This window comes from Achroia grisella, unplaced genomic scaffold (genome assembly GCF_030625045.1).
Source record: "Achroia grisella isolate CSIRO2021 unplaced genomic scaffold, CSIRO_AGI_Agris_v1 utg640, whole genome shotgun sequence".
NCBI classification, from domain to species: Eukaryota; Metazoa; Arthropoda; class Insecta; order Lepidoptera; family Pyralidae; genus Achroia; species Achroia grisella.
This window is the reverse complement of record NW_026712977.1, coordinates 564,625-582,495: the sequence shown is the minus strand read 5'-3', so window position 1 is coordinate 582,495 and position 17,871 is coordinate 564,625. Positions and strand designations below refer to the sequence as shown.

Sequence of the window (17,871 nt, the reverse complement as noted above, 5' to 3'; positions counted from 1 at the left end):
ATTTTGTATGTCTGTGTATGTCTGGACAGATTTTGACAGAACTTTTTTTAGCAGGTAGCTGATGTAATAAGGAGTAACTTAGGCTACTTTTATTTTAGAAAAATAAAGTTATATTCCACGCAGACGAAGTCGCGTATACAGCTGGTATATAAATATACTTGTAAGTATATATAAGAGATGTCTTTGTTTTTCTTCTTATGTACGTGTGGTTTTAACATTCGTTATAACCTAAATCACATTTTTGATATGTAACATTTCTAAAATCATATATTTAAAAGTAAATATAACAATAATATAATAAACAACTTGGACAATTAACACAGCGCCATCTTGTCCTACGGTACGCAGAGCTTGTGTTATGTGTACTAGACAACTGATATAAATACTTAAATATTTCCTTTTAAATATATACATAATATATGTCATATCATAGAGAACACCCAGACCGATACAAACAATCATACTCATTAATACAAATGTATGCACCGTGCGAGAAATTGAACCCGCAACCATCGGAAATAAAGCGGTATACTAAACTGCTAAACCACCGAGGTCAAATTATTTGATGTGACTACTACGATCGAAACTTTGGTTACGTTCCGCGGTGGTAGGCCCACGCGGCTTTGTCAGTCGACGAATACGCAACGTCGTGAATGAAGCGAATGGTTGCGCCGGCGCATGTCGGCCTGGTGGGGTTGGTATAACAACACTCACACTTCCGGACACATGATAGTGAAAGCTTGAATGCTGACTCTGTACTGGTGCGCTGAAGATCACATCCTGGTTAACCGATCACGTGTCGCAACATATAAAGAAAGGTAAATTCATATATATACATATTATTTCATATAAAGCAAACGCGAATTGACTATTAATAAAATTTAAACACCATATTAATTTATATTTTCTTTTCTTTTAATAAATGCGGATAAATATTTTATGCTTATGTTATACGATATTTTCTTAAATAATGAACTCGTTTTATGCACTTATATTTAAAAGATTTTTATGTATATTATATATATATATTTTAATATTTGGTGTAATAAAAAACATTCATAGTTAATCATAATAATATTTTCTGATAATCCCAATCATCTATGAATGACAGTTAATTAATTGCTTTCAGTTAAATTGATCTTTGGTATAAAATTATTTAATAAATACATTTGCAAATTTATGCATTTAAATCCCTATTCATTCTATCATAATTTAAGAGCTACGCTCTTGTCGGTGAATCTATTGCCACTTTCCACGATCTTCCATCATGGTCTGTAAATGTTGACACGACACGACTCCAATTTGTGTCTTTAACTTGCTTGATGTAGCTGTGCATCAGTACATGCATATAAATTAACAAAATGCATTTTAGGTGTATAGGTATCAAATAAGTCTTAGTTATTAAATAAAATATTTTTAGTTTATTTTAAATAAATATTTGTAATGATAAATATTGGTCCGATAATTTTATAGTTATTCGTGTCTGTCTACAAAGTCTTGCTGTTACTTGTAGAATAACTACCATTATCAATCCACAACCTACTGTATACCTTTCTGGATTAGGTATATCTTAATAATATTATAAACGCAAAGGTCTCTAAGTATGTGTTTGTTACTCTTTCACGAAAAACCTGCGGAACTAATTTTGTTGAAACTTTATTACATATAGGCTATATTTCTTATTGAAATTTATATGTTGAAATTTAATGAGGGTGTAACCGCGGGCACCACTAATATGTAATCATACTATAGTACTATTACTACTATACTATACTATTAGTACTATAGTACATTTGCCTATATCTACTATATATTTGATGTGCCTGTGTTATATATCTATATTCCCTTATGGGGTAGAATTGATATTTATTCTTACATACTCTTGACGGCCTCGGTGGTCTAGCACACCGCTTACGATGGTCGCGGGTTCGATTCCTCGTACGGCACAAATATTTGTATTCATGAGTATGATTTTTTGTATCGGTCTGGATGTTTTCTCCTATTATACTATTACCCATTGTAGGCAACAGATAGTACCTATACCACGGTCCATTTGGTGGTTCGTCACCAAGTATTCAACTATAGAAATAAAAACGTACAGAGCTTAGCGAATTTCATCATTTTAGTTTAAATGTTAACTTAGCATTTCAATGTTCAGACTATTTCATATAGGTTTTAATTATTTACATTTTTTACTCACTCTCCGGCGATGGTAACACCGATAACATACCAAAGTATTTTGGCTGCTATATAAGGCGGTCGGCTCGCTTTTTGCTACGTGAAATTCCAATTTACAACTAGTGTTGCGTTTACCCTGATACCAACAGTGGATAATATATCTAACTAATCCGTCACGGATAATAGTCGTGAAGGTATTATTTTACTCACTTTGTGTGTTAGGAATGTTATTTTGCGACGAGAACTAAGTATATCTAATGTGATCTTTATCCAGTTTATTTATAACGTTAGCGGTGTGACTTATGATATGCTAAATTCAATCAAATATATACACAAAATACCATATACGCTTAACTTTTTACTAAAGCGTTGCGTTGAATACCTTAGGAGCTGTCCATTATTTACGTTATACATATACTCATTTAGCGGGTCAAGCAAGTATGACATAGTATGACAAAGGGTGAAAAGAGTCCTAAAGTTCTTGATATCACATTCTAAAATGTAATGGCATATGTAAGTAATTTTTATGTATGATAATGACATAATGCGGGGTGCATTGCTAATTATCTATGCATACGTAAAGATTAGAAGAGATCAGGTCAGTTGGCCCAACGTGACAAATTCTCCAGGAATTTATCACTAGCGAGAACTGCGTGGAGATCAAACTGATATAATACAATACTGGCAATGTTATTATTAGACCACATTCCTAACAATCCTCTTTTCCCTTTACGTAGGAATTAAAACGTTGTTTAAATTTAATAATTTGTGGCTGTTAAATTACGTTCTATTATAATTGTGACCAACTGTGACAAGAACATGGGAGGAATCGAAAATATGCAATTCCAGACATGGAATTTATATCCATAAATTGCCCCTTTTGTAATGATACTGATAATGTACATTTATACAAATGATAGAGTTTTGAAAACACTAAAGTACAAAGAAGTACACTAAGTTACAAAGAAGAATATGAAATCTAATATTTTCTTTTTGTAATGTTTAGACTATACTTGGATGGTCGCGTTCGATTCTTATACATACCTGTACTTTTATCGCCACGTCTAAATCCCCTAACTGAAACATCTTAACAATGAAGCTGCATGGCGGCTAAAATAAGCGATACAAAGGACCACGAATGTTATTTTATACAACCTAGGTAGCAGTTGAAAGATTTTTTGCATAAAAGAGTTAATTCCTCTTTCATCAATCTTTACTAATTAGCGTAGCCTGTACAATCATTCAATTCGGATGAATTGAATGATTGAACATGAGGGGATCCTCATTCCATTCATTCACGTCATGACATAGGTACTGGTTACTTTTTTATTACATTCCATTTACAGCTCTATATATCAAACTATACTTGACGGGCTCCGCGATTTCGCGGTTTTGGACACCATTATTCATCCGATGATATCGGGTTTGATTCCGCGCATGATACAAACCAATTCGTTATAGGAGTATATTATTTTTATCGATCTAGGTGTTTTCTATGTTTTTGTATAAATTTACAAAATATGTACTTAATTATAATATCAGTTATCTAGTACCCATAACATAAGTCCTGCTATGCTGATATTCAGGGTTATTATTATCATAATCTAAAGCGCGATCATCCTGGAAACCTTTATCGCAGAGTCCTGATGAACTATACATCATAGCGGCTCATCCTATCTTTCTTCACTGCTTAGCACACTTCCCTATGGCAGACGGGCCAAAGTTATATTGAAGGAATATAACTATTATATAAATAAACATAGTATAGCATATATTCTAATTAATATTCTGTTAATTACTTATTTATTAGTTGTTATTAAAATGTTATTTTAACACAGAGCAGACAGACAGATTGAAAGGATATAAAAATCATATTACAAGTGTGTTTGATACAACGCATATCATCTGAGTATATTCCTAAATATTCACTTTGACTTTATTTCTATTATTTTAAAATTGGCACCTGTACAAAACAAATATATATATATATATATATATATATATATATATATTCATTTGTAATTGTATGACCACAAAGTATATGTGCAAATATTGTAAAACAATTACATTGATATTGTTAACAGTATGGCCATACATTTCGTAAATGTTGTTAAAAATACTCATAGAGTTATTGAAGACGTAATAAGTAACAATTTTCTCGAGCGAAATGATTACAACCATAAAATACGAGAGCACCGCAAATAGTATAGGAATTTAACCATCTAAGGACTTACCTCAGAAAAGTTTGTATCGAACACTAATGAGAACGAGCACAATAGATCATTGAAGGATGCTGTGCCTCAGGTCTATAGACATCTCATAATAGCTTTAACGACCTAATGAAAGGAAAAATCCCTATTGAAATAATAATATAAAGAATAGATAAATCTTCAGTATCTTGTGTGAAACAGAAATAGTTTAATTTTATAACAAAACAAAAGAAAAACGCTTAAAACTTAAAAATAAGCTATTCCAAAGTAGGTAACTAGCAAATTAATATGCATTGAAAAGTAAATTCCATCATTGGAGTAAAAAAATCATTTCACCCCATTCGTTTCACCCCGTCGAAAGTTCTGAGGTAACAAACATAAAAAATATCTGTCGAATTGAGAACTTCCACCTTTTTTGTATTCGGTTAAAAAGGCGAACGCTGTATTTGTTGTATAAGTGTATAGATATATATTATATATATGTATATAATATATATCTAAATAGATAACCAAGCATATTTTGATGCAATAACCCAATATAAAATAAATTATATTATAAATTAAGACAAACACTTGTTTCTGTCAAGCTAAAATCAAATTATGTAATAGTGTTGCACATTTGCAATAAAATTAATAATTTATTTATTATTAAAATTGCCACAAATTATTGAGTCATATTTAATAATTAATTCAAAACATTTAAAAGCATTCTAATTCCATGTATTTATTTCATCACCTCACTATGATACTTTCGACCTTGATTAATAATAATATGACGTAATTAAATCAAACATCTTGGTCGCTTCCATTTAACGAAATTATATAAAAGAACACTTTCCAAAGCCTTTTTTATTGATCAGAGAAGACAAAAAATTTAGTACAGATTACTCTACCTATATGTGTATCTAGTATATGTACCTATATGAGTATCTATGTATAAGTTCATTTTACATCCGTAATATCTGTAGACGATTATCCAATGCTGGGTAAATTGTGTATTTTGTATGTCTGCGTCACACCTCCCTATCTTTGCAACATTTTTTTTATTAGAGCTCCGTTCCTATTGGTCGTAGTAATCTTTATTAAAATAAAATCAATACAACTTTTGAATAGCCATATTTTTTATACTACCACTCATTAGGAACGCAGATTCATCATAAAAAGAATGAGCAAGAAATTTGTGTGTTGGCTCTTTTGAATAAATGTTAATTTAAATCAATTATTATATACAGTGACAAGTATTAAAATATTGTAGATTCCTAATGTTCCTCAGATCCCTCTTTATATATTTTCTCTTTTATTCAGTCATCTATAATGAGCTATTCAACGAGAAAATAATTTTCAAAGTAGTTCAGTAGTACCAGAGAATTTCCCGACAAGCATAAACTTTACCTCGTTATAGTATTAGTATAGATACGATAGATAGATATAGATAGATAGAGTAGTATTATGTGATACGTGTCAGCTTGTTATTCCTGTAGTATAAACATAAAATTTACGCGACAAAATCCGCGGTTTGCGACCAGCTGTACACATTTTACCGTAGCCGTTGAACGAGAGCATTAACTTTCACTTACAAAGGCGTCGTGGCATACTTTACAAAGCGCCATGTATTATGTCATTCTATTTACAACTCCGTGGGATAAAAACCGGTTGTCCGAGGTTCTGTTTAGTTACTACCAGGGCTGCGTTAGACAAAAGACTGAATGAAATGAATAGACGTCTTACAAAGGGTAACTGAAACGTAGAGTAACTAATTTTAATGGGAATGACGAGGGGAGGGGATTATTAGTAATAGCTCAGATAAGATAATATAATTACATAGTAATAGCAACTAGATCAGTGATTCCCAAGGTCTATGACAAACTGCAAGGGGTCTACGACAGATCTTATTGTTTTTAACACTAAACTTTACTACAGTTAGAGATTTATAAAAAATCAATACCAGGTAAGAATGGGACCGAAAAATATAGCAATGAGTTTACGATACAAAAAAGTTTGGGAACCACTGAACTAGTTAAACCAATGGCGTTTATAACTACGATCTCGAGACATCCTCCAAGCGGCTGCTGAAAATTGTGATTACTTTCAAGTGTATTTATTACCATCACTATAATGTTAGGTTACCAAATCTAACTTTGCAACCTGGTAGTAGGAAAATCCGATTGACATGAGACATTTATTAATATATTACAAAAACTTATATATATAAGACTTCAGTGGTCTAAGGGTTTAGCATTTCGTCCTATGGTCACGGATTCGATTCCTCGCATGGTACAAATATTTGTATCCATAAGTATGATTATTTGTATGGGTTTGGATGTTTTCTATATATATTAAGTATGTATTTACAAAAAAAGATATATATGTATTTATATCAGTTGTCTAGTAATTATAACACAAGCTCTACTTAGCTTGAGACTAGATGTCGCTGTGAATTGTCCTAAAATATTATATTATATTAGTATTATATAATATAATTTTATATTATATAATGAATATATATTGTTAAGTATATATAATATATATAGCGTATACAATAAACAACACAAACATAGTAAATATATTCCTTAGCTCCACTTTCTCGGGTACACATATGTACTCGATAAAAATATAAGCTATTTATTTCGTCAACCTAACGGCTTGAAAAGAGTAAAGCCATTAACTAGTGAGTAGATAAATACTTCACATTACCTGCTGAAGCATTTAATTAAATACACTATAGCATGGGCTCGTGATTAAACATCGTTGAAATTCTGAAAAGCATTGCAAACTTTGCGGTATTCAATGCAAAACAGTATTCACAGTTGTACTTTCGTACACCTGTGCAATATCCATCAGTTTAAATATTATAGAACTAACTTATTTCCAGACTTTATGTAATTCATTTTCATTAGTTTTAATAAGAATTCTAAATTAATAGTAAGTTCAGTCTCTTCTCGATGCTATACATACTTAATGATATTGAGGTTATTTTTCTTATAATTCACAATATTTTTGAAAGATGTACTAGCCTTAATTAGTCCCTATAACATTAGCTATATGCTAGTGAAAGTCTCGTCTAAATCGGACCATTCCTTTCCAGATAAAAATGTATTAAATATTTTGAAATGAAAAAATGTATTATATACATTCATTGAATTTTGTGAAAAGCATCAATTACATTTAGTGAAAAGTTATTAATTAGAGAGTTTATTCATTCATAATTTAAGAGCTGTGCTCTTGTCGGTGGAGCTCCCGCCACCTTCCACGATCTTAAGACAATTAAATTTTATTTATTTCTATAGATCATTCAGGTAAAGTTCCCTCTATACGAGGTTCAAAACCCTAATAGTGTCCTCAGACCAGAATCGTATCCGTCAGGAGGCAGGAGTTAGCCTTATAACTCGCTCCACGTGTATGGAGTGCGATCTGCACTCGCCCCCTATCGTCCGGTGAAGCTGACGAAAAAAAAATGAGGAAGGAAAAAAAATATTAATGTGTATATACTTATTTATACTACATATTTATTAATTACAGACAATAAATAATAAGAGTTTTGTCACGTATTTTATACAGCTGATCATGCAATATTAAATAAATACCTGTGCGTCAGGCTTTACTATCCTTTCCAACATTAGTATTTGTTATTGAAATAAAATCAGGACAGTTTCATGAATCATTACACTACACAATATAATGCTTTGTGTATGTAATTAATACTGCTTTTCGTTGTTTTTAAATTGTACCTAGACGAAACGAAACTATTTCTCGTTCGTTTGCCACGTAAAGAACGCTGGAGTAATTGGCATTAAATTTTCTGCCGAAGAAGCTGCGACAATGGGGAGAGGGTATAAAATAATTAATTTTACGAACAGTTTCAATCCGTCATATAAATGTATTAATTGGTAAAAAATAAAACACAGCGCCATGTAAATGTTGTTATTTATTATTGTCGTTCAATTTATAACTGTGACTGGACTTTATATGGAAGATGAATCTAACAGCAAATAAAAAATGGTAAATACTTTTATATTGGCTCGGACAGTACACGTATAGTAATAGTGAATCGCTGATTAAATGCCAAAGGGTCACATAACGCAAACTTAGGTAATTTTTACAGGAGAGCTCATAAAATTTTCGCTGTATTTTTTTTACGAATCTATAAGTGGTGTATCTATGTGTTAGCTCTAGAATCATGGGTGTCTTGAATATAAAAATTAAACGATTTAGATACCATTTTTGGAAAAAAACATAGGTTCAGTTTTTCTGCGTTGTGGCTCTTTGGCATTTACGATATATAAAAGTATACAAAGAGTTGACAATAATCAACAATAAATGGTATCTCTAAACATAATATTCCAGAATAATTCACACAGGAGTTTATTTTATAGGTACTAGACAACTTGTATATGTAAATAGATATATACTTTTTGGAATATATAGATATACATAATTACATAAAGAAAACATCCAGACCGTTACGAAAAATCATACTGAACCATCAACCAACCATCGGATGTAAAGTTAGCGATGCGCTAAACCGCTAGACTAATGTACAAATGAGTAGCCTGGTATTACTGTCAGTAGAGACGAGTATGTTTATGTGATGAGGTACATACCCCTAGAGTGTGTATAATTGTATATGTCTATCTATATTTCATATATTTGTATTTGTGTGAATGTTTAAGTTCCAATAACTGCCTATTAAAATTTGTTTATTGTTAATAATCTGAGCTTTATAACCATTTTTTAGGTTCTTTGTTTGTAACAGTTTATTGTACAATAAAATTTAGTATACACAAACAGTAAATTTGTACAATAGCCGACTTATCCCATAAGACGGGATTCTTCCAGCTAACCTTTGAATGACCGATTGGAATTGTGGAGTATGGGAACCAAACGTACAAAAAATAGTACGTAATAATAATGTTTTTTTAGTTAGCGTATATTTCACAATAAATTTATTAACTTTATTATTTGTACATTTCAATTGTTCTTGAGATAACTAAACCGTGGATCGTTAAAATTATGTGGGTTTCTTATAGCAAGGATTGAAAAAAGAAAAACTACAATTAATCTACACATTTCACTCCAAAATAATTGTTAAATGTTACGTTTATTTTGTAATTTAATATTTAATATTGCATATTAATGTTCACTGAAGCTGAATTATTATGTATATATACTGTTAGAATTTTGAAGCGTATTTTTCAAACCGTGTTAAAGTATATTTAATACCTATTTGTTTGCATATGCATATGTAGGTGTGTATGTGTATGTGTATGTGTTACATATCAACAAGTAATTAACAGTATTTTTAATAGTGGCGTACTTTAAAATTGGCAATGAGTTTACATTGCCGCTTGATGGACCTGCGGAAGGGTGAATAAGTGCAGAAGTAAACTAGATTCAAATTTATACTAACATCAATAGAATGACAGAGATCCGATTTTGTTGAGAGGAACGCAAACTCCGGAACCACTGGACCGATTTCAGATATTCTCTGACTGTCTGAAAATTATATAATTCCAGTTTAGGATATATATTATGCTAATATATTTCGTGTAGAGAAAACAGCGTGAGGTTTTACAAGACTATATTAGGATTTCTTAAGAACTATGAGAATATGACACTTCTGGTGTTTCAGTATACCACAAGTGACGGAATCCGGTTTCCATCAGATGGGCCGTATGCTTGATTACCACTTCTACTTCGTCTACGTTTCTTCTTTACCAAACTTCAAGTAGCCATATGTTTCGGTGGTAAGCATAATCATTAGACAGGACTAACTCCTTCATGTCCATGGACATTCGTCAGTCAAATAGTGGCTTACCACGCCATCTTTTCATTGTAGATATGGTAAGGCACTTTTAAATAACATAGGTACTTTATATGCTTCGCAAGACATGTCCATATCATCTTAGTTTACATTCCTTAAGACTTCCTGTTATGTTTCACTGCGATACTGCCCCTTTCATGCTCGTTTCACATTGATTACTACCACGGCGCTGTAAAAATATATACATATATAAAACTTGAAATGTTATGAGCACCAAAAGTGAGCAGTTTTCTAGTACTCTATAAAAATAATCATAGAAATGTACGATATACTGTGAAGTAAAGATATACATAACTTTCACATACTGAAATACAATGTTCTACCGTCTTTTGAAAGTCATTATATTTTAGAGTGTTTTTAGTACATTTTATAGACTTAATACCTATGTAAGAGAAAAATATTAACGGTTATATATTATGGTCTATCGTAAATAGAAGATAAATTTAAAGAGTATAGACACTAGTATATACACTCCCTATATGTCTTGTATTTAAATTGATTATGACAAGAAAATCTTTATTATTTAATTTTTAACTCTTTATTCAAACATTCTTTTATAAATTAATATTTTATTCTATTCTGTTCTTTGTAATGTTTACCATATCGATATCTTCACCAAAATTGATTTTTTTAGAATGCCGATATGATATGTATATATTGATAGCACGAGGGTTTAGGAGAATTGATGTTTCAAAGTTTATTAATCTTACATCCATAAACTACTGAACGGATTGAAGTTAACTTAGTAGACAGATAAGCCACATCTCAGACTTACAAACAGCATTTTTTTATTGAATTTATACGTCTCTACAAAATACAGCTAGCGTATAATAATTTTAACACAATTATTTGTCAATGTTTTCTGTAAAATCATTGACAAGTAATGTCTCTCGTCTCTTTGAATCTTGTCTTCATCATTGCCTTGCCTTTATCCCATTATTTGGGGTCGGCGCAGTATATCATTCTCTTCCACTGCTCTCTATCGGTCGTCATATCTGAGCATACTCTTCTTTTATTCATATCATCTTTCACACTATCCATCCATATTTTTAGGGCGTCCCCACCCACATTCATATTACACACTTTCCATAAGACTTGATCCTCGTTCCTCCGCACAATCTTGTATCTCTCTTGAATGATATAATTCCAATAAAATACACGCTAAAATAGTGTAATAAATGTAAAAGAATTCATTGGTTGTTGTTTATGAACTTGTTTTGTTATACGCTGTTAAATTTGTCGGGTACAGTTTGCATAAATGTTTTATACTAACGTGTTTCTAAATTTTCGCGTGAGACGCTCTGATCGCGTAACCGCACGTAATGTTACGCGCCAATTGTACCCGTTTGCCACGTAATTTCCTACCTTATTGATTAATCAATTAAAATCTTAGTAATGTAGTTCGCAATGGTTTAGAGAAAATTTTGCAACAGGGAAAATTATTAACCATTTTTAGTAGCTGCATTTGCATTCTAAACGTTTTCTATAAAGATAAACATATAGTTAATGATGCTCTCTGTGGTTTAGTGGCTTATCTCTTCCTCTTACAATGGTCGCAGGTTTGATTCCTCACAGGTTACAAACATATGTATTCATATGTATGTTTACTTGTATCGGCCTGGGAGTTTTCTATGTATGGTATATAAAAAATGTGTTTTTCAGTCGACTAGTACCCATAATACAAGTTCTGCTTAGCTTGGAACTAGAAAGATGTTTGAATTGTCCTGAGTAATTATTATTAATACCAAAGATGTATATTGACATATATTATTTATATTTCCATTGATACACAATTTGAGTTCGTCGTGATATGTTTTGCAACCCAACTTATATCCAAATTTACTGGTTTTTTATTCTGGAAACACATGATAAACTCCATAGACTTTAATTATTTTTACAAATCTTTAAGGAAACACGGTACGAGCATTAAAATCCGAAATAAGTTTTATCGCGGTGAGTGACAACCCTGGATTTTTTTATTACGAAGTCGAATTTTATTTTTGTAGAAGAAAGGGTTGTAGTTAGTTCTACAATTATGTAATAGATGGCGCTGTAAAGAAATTTATGTTAATGTATGCATGCTAGATGGCAGTACTGTGGAAAGCATCGTATGGAAAGTCAGCTAATGCAGTTAGTAGGAATGAAAGCACCGTTTTCCGAAACAGTTAGTACTCAGTTAATACCTATAACTTATTAAGTAATTACAAATACAGATGGCACTGTACAGAGTCGCAAATAATAAATAGAAAGGGAGATATTTTTTTTGTTGTTAAACTTTTTAAGATACTTTTTGTTACTTCATTTCCAATTTTTTTTTATAAAATTTCTTCAGGATAATTTTTTAATTCATTAATATCTATATTATTTACTGTCAATAATAGACTAACAAATTTATATAGATAGATATTTACTGCATTTACATCAACAAACACGCAGATTTTACAACACAGTATAAATTACAAAAAAGCTGAGCATATAAAAAAGAAGAAACAATTACAATATATGTGGTAAGGTTGGCGTGGATAATATTTTAAGAAAGGTGTTACATATGAATGTGGATGGTTATAAGGGTAGAGGAAGTCCGAAAAAGAGATGGATGGACTGTGTGAAAGATGATATGGTAAGAAAAGAAGTAAATAACCCAATGACTGCGAACAGGGATGAATGGAAGCGAAAAGCATATTACGCCGACCCCAAATAAATGGGATAAGGAAGAAGCAGATGATGATGGTAAGGTTGGCGTGTTGATAACAGAAGGAGTGATAATAGTAATAAAAGATTTAATAAATGACGGTGTATATAATATCAGAATTGAAATAACAAATAATACCTAATTAATGTAACAATTTTTTAAATCAGAAATTTGCAAGCGAATCTATTTGACATTTAGACAATATACTTTTTAGTAAATGTATCTGCGTTATATGGCTAGGTAATGCAAGGCGGTTGTTAGCCTACATATACAAAATTTCATTTGTGAACTTCCTTTCTTGTTTCCTTATATGTGTACCACAGTGAAGTAAAGAGATACATTTTTACTCAGTGCATTTTTTGCTCAGGGAGACACTCAATTTGTTTTCAGTTACTACTTACGTAAAGTCGCATGTAACAACATCGCTGCGTTCTAAATTTTTAGATGTTATAATACAAAATTAATAATTTTTTACGCTATATTTAATAAAGGTAAAATAACCCAAAATTAATTTAAACTTATTTTCCTTCCTTCCAGATGTGGCTGGCAGTGCTAGCCGTCGCGCTAGTAATCTGCTTACTGTTATATTTAAATACTATCAAACCTAGGAACTTTCCACCTGGCCCCAAATGGATACCAATTTTCGGCAGCGCAATAGAAGTCTCTAAACTTAGGGAGAAAACCGGCTACCTTTACAAAGCTGTGAAAGAACTCTCTACATTGTATTGCAAAAACAGTCCATTAATTGCTCTTAGGATCGGCAAAGATAGAATCGTCATGGTAAACAGTCTAGAGGCTAATAAAGAGATGCTTGCAAATGAAGACATCGACGGAAGACCAAAAGGAATTTTCTATCAGACCAGAACTTGGGGGGAACGAAGAGGAGTTCTTTTAACTGACGGAGAGTTATGGAAAGAGCAGAGAAGATTCCTTCTTAAACATTTGAAGGAGTTTGGCTTTGGAAAACGTGGTATGGGCGATATAGCGTGTTATGAAGCTAGTCACATGATTACTGATGTCCTTAGCACTATAAACAACGATAAAACAGCAACCATACAGATGCACAATTTCTTTAACACTTACATTTTAAATACTCTTTGGACTATGATGGCAGGGATCAGATATAATCCAAATGAACCTGAAATGAGAGTATTACAGGATCTATTGTTTGAATTATTCGCAGCTATCGATATGGTAGGCGCTACATTCAGCCACTTTCCGATTCTGAGCGTGATTGCTCCTAAATTATCAGGTTACAAGGACTTTATTAAGACTCACAAAAAAATTTGGGCATTTTTAAGGGAAGAGATAGGCAGACACAAGGAGCGATTTGACCCTGAAAAGGAAGATAAGGATTTCATGGACGTTTATATTAGGGTTTTGAGAGAAAATGGTGAGATAGACACGTACTCCGAGGGTCAGTTGGTGGCCATGTGCATGGATATGTTTATGGCTGGAACTGAGACGACCAGCAAGAGTATGAGTTTCGGGTTCAGCTACTTGGTAAGAGAACAAGAGGTACAGAAGAAAGCTCAAGAGGAAATTGACAGGATAGTAGGACGAGATAGACCGCCAAATCTAGACGATCGAGACAAGTGAGTAAATTCAAATTCATTTATTTAGCCGCTTAAAATTTTATTTTTTTCACTACCGTCCAGTATGGTATATAGATCCAATTGAGAAGAACTGGCAAAAAACTCAATTGAATTACTTTTTTTAAGTTTGTTTACAATGTATAAATATACACCTATATAAATTATATAGGCGTATGAACAACTATTGCCATGCACGCTCATCATTCAAGTAATCGTTTAGTGAGTACATAATAGGCTTTGCTCAGTAAATGTGATTTAACAGATATTTTGAATTTATTTAAGCTTAATTCCAATATATCCTTTGGTATCTTATTGTAAATTTTTATACCTATTTCCATAAAAGGATACTTGGGGACAGCAAATTTGTCCTTAAATCTAGTAGGTATAATATTATGAATATTCCTGTTTTTTGGAAATAAGTCAAGATTTTTATGAACATATAGGATATTTGAATATATAAATTGAGAAGCAACGGTGAGAATATTTGCCTCTTTGAATTTCTGTCTTAATGAGTCACGACTCTTCATACAGTACAGTAGATCGCTCGAATGGCACGTTTTTGTAATATGAATATATTTTTAATATCTGACGCTTTTAATGCTTGATAGGTTTCCCCAACGATTTGGTATCAAATCGTATCTAGACAGACTCTTTTACACACAAACAATATGGTACTCATATCTTTTGTATGTAGTTATTAGTTAGGACTAACTTGTTTTTTTACTTTTCATATCTTTTGCCGCTCCATTTAATAACCACAATAGTGTCGTTATTGTACTGGTTAATCAGAAATGTATATATATAGTAAAGTATATATTTAAATTTATAATTCTATTATGGTTTACACTTCTTGACAATTGTTCGTATACATCTCTGTATTCCTACTATTTTTTTTTTGTATTTTCTATAGACTGAAACCATGGTGCTGAAATAATTTTCATATTATTTCAGTATGCCATACTGCACTGCAATCGTACATGAGTGTGTGCGGCATTTTATGGGGAGGACCTTCGGCGTACCACACCGAGCCATGAAGAACACCAAATTGGCTGGCTACGATATACCCGAAGTAAGATATATATATTTAATAACTAGCTGTCCCGGCAATAGGTTTCTCTATATTTATCTCTAATTTAAGTACTAATATCGCTTTTATAAATAGGGGTTGGTGGTAGAAGGGTAAAAATTTAAGATTGTATGTATTTATTTAATGCCTAATCGTATATCATTTAGGGGATAAGGGTGACAACCCTTATCATTAAGAGGTATGAAAAATAGATTTCGGCCGATTCTCAGATCTACCTGATATGTACATAAAATTTCATAAAAATCTGTAAAGCCGTATCAGAGCAGTTAGTGATACGCTATTATATTTGTATGGTATCCATGTTTAACACCACAGTAAAGTTAGTATGATAGACAATTTACAAATTTACACTCTTTCCCGAGGAGATAAAAACGATCGCTCCTAAGAATATCCTTCAATTCTTGTCCCTGACGGGTCTAGGTAGCGAACTCTGAAAAGGGCGAGCACAATAGATCTATGTAGGTCGCAGTGCTACAGGTGCTACACATCTGACAATAGCCCAAACAATCCAATAAAAAAATGATAGACAAAAAAATATACCTAGACAATTCACTCAGCGCCATTTGTTTCCAAATTAAGCAGAGCTTGATTATGGGTACTGTAGGGTCCTACACTAAGGACTTTTAAATTAAATACTTTTGAATACTGTAACTTGGTATAATAATTAAAATAAGTAATACAGAGAACTGAATGGAATAATGAGCGTGCATGTCGTATTCGGTGGCGAGATCAGAAGTGAGTGCTGGCTGGTGCGGTGCTAAACGAACCCTCTCTATCCGAGCCCCGCAGCATTGCTCGCGGACTACAGTCCCGCGAGCCGACGAAGTCCGAAGAGTACTAAACTGCAATATAGATATTTTCTTTGTAAAAAAGCTTATAAATTGAAGAATTAATAAATGACAATGTTTTTGTAGAAAATATCTAACTTAAAATAGCGCTGACAATGTTATCTGATTGAACAGAGATTAAGTGCGTAGCGGTTTCTATATTGATTGTCGCATGCCTAATCCTTGTTAATGTAAATATAATTAAATCAATATTTATTTAAAAGAGCAACATACGAGTTTCTTGCTCATTCTTCTTGTGATGAGTCTGTATTCCGAATGAGCGATAGAATCGAAAATTTTAACTATTCAAAAGTGCTTATATTAAGTTTATTTTAATAAAGATTATTTCTATTTCTAAGATACTTTTTCTTGGAAATACATATAAAATACCTACAATACTACATAGAAAATACCTACACCGATACAAGTCATACGTATAATATGTTTGTATCGTGCGAGGAATCGAACCCGCGACCATCGGAAGTAATGTGGTGTGCTAAACTAATAGACCACCCACCTCATCTTTTATTAATAAGCTATTAATTGTTCCAGGACACAATGGTCGTAAGCAACTTCACCAACATACTCATGGATGAGGAATTATACCCTGACCCTTACTCATTCAAACCTGAGCGGTTCATAGTAGACGGCGCTGTGAAGCTACCTGACCATTATTTTCCATTCGGGATCTTCAAACACCGTTGTTTGGGAGACGTGCTAGCCAAGTGTAACATATTCATATTCACCACCACAATCCTGCAAAGGTTCTCCTTCTTACCCGTCCCTGGGGAACCTTTACCATCTCTGTACCATGTTGATGGGGCAACTCCATCAGCTGCACCGTTTAAAGCACTGGTTGTACCTAGATCATGATTTTATATGTCTATAGGATATACATATAAAATCATGATATTGATAAGAAATTAATGAGTTATTTGAAATATGGTGTGAATGGAGTGAACGAAAATATAAATGATTATAGGTACATTTGTATTTGAGATGTATATAGGTTAATAATTAAAACTGTATAATAAAGTATAATAAAAAATAAATAGTTATAAATTGTACTTATTTATTATTTACTGGATATGCCTGCGGTTTTACCCGCGTCAAATTTCAATAAAAAATATAGCTATGTGTTATGCTGATGTATAAACTATATTACTGTAAAGTTTCATCAAAATCGTTTCAGTAGTTTTTGCGTGAAGGAATAACAAACGTCCATTCTCACAACCTTTTGCGTTTATACGCATTAAGATTTTATAATACCTCAAACCACTGGAATACATGCAGTGTTTATTGATAACTGAATTCCAGGCTGAAAGCTTATTAATGTTATAATAATAACCCAGGGCAATTTACAGCAAACCTTTAGAATTTTTTTTTTTTACGAGGGGAAAGGTTCCAATACCGAAACGTCCGCCTTTATGAAGGGGTGCGGACGAATACTGTGGGACCCGA

The 17,871-nt window shown here is 32.3% G+C and overlaps 1 protein-coding gene across 1 annotated transcript; it reads left to right on the top strand.

The window, feature by feature from the left end:
- The first annotated feature begins 739 nt into the window (after nt 1-739).
- LOC131849158 (probable cytochrome P450 303a1) lies at nt 740-17,295 on the top strand. Its single transcript, XM_059199155.1, has 4 exons — nt 740-818; nt 13,439-14,496; nt 15,448-15,565; nt 16,963-17,295. Exons 2-4 carry the CDS (start codon nt 13,439-13,441, stop codon nt 17,281-17,283), a joined length of 1,497 nt encoding a protein of 498 aa, XP_059055138.1. The 5' UTR covers nt 740-818; the 3' UTR covers nt 17,284-17,295.
- The last annotated feature ends 576 nt before the right edge of the window (nt 17,296-17,871 follow it).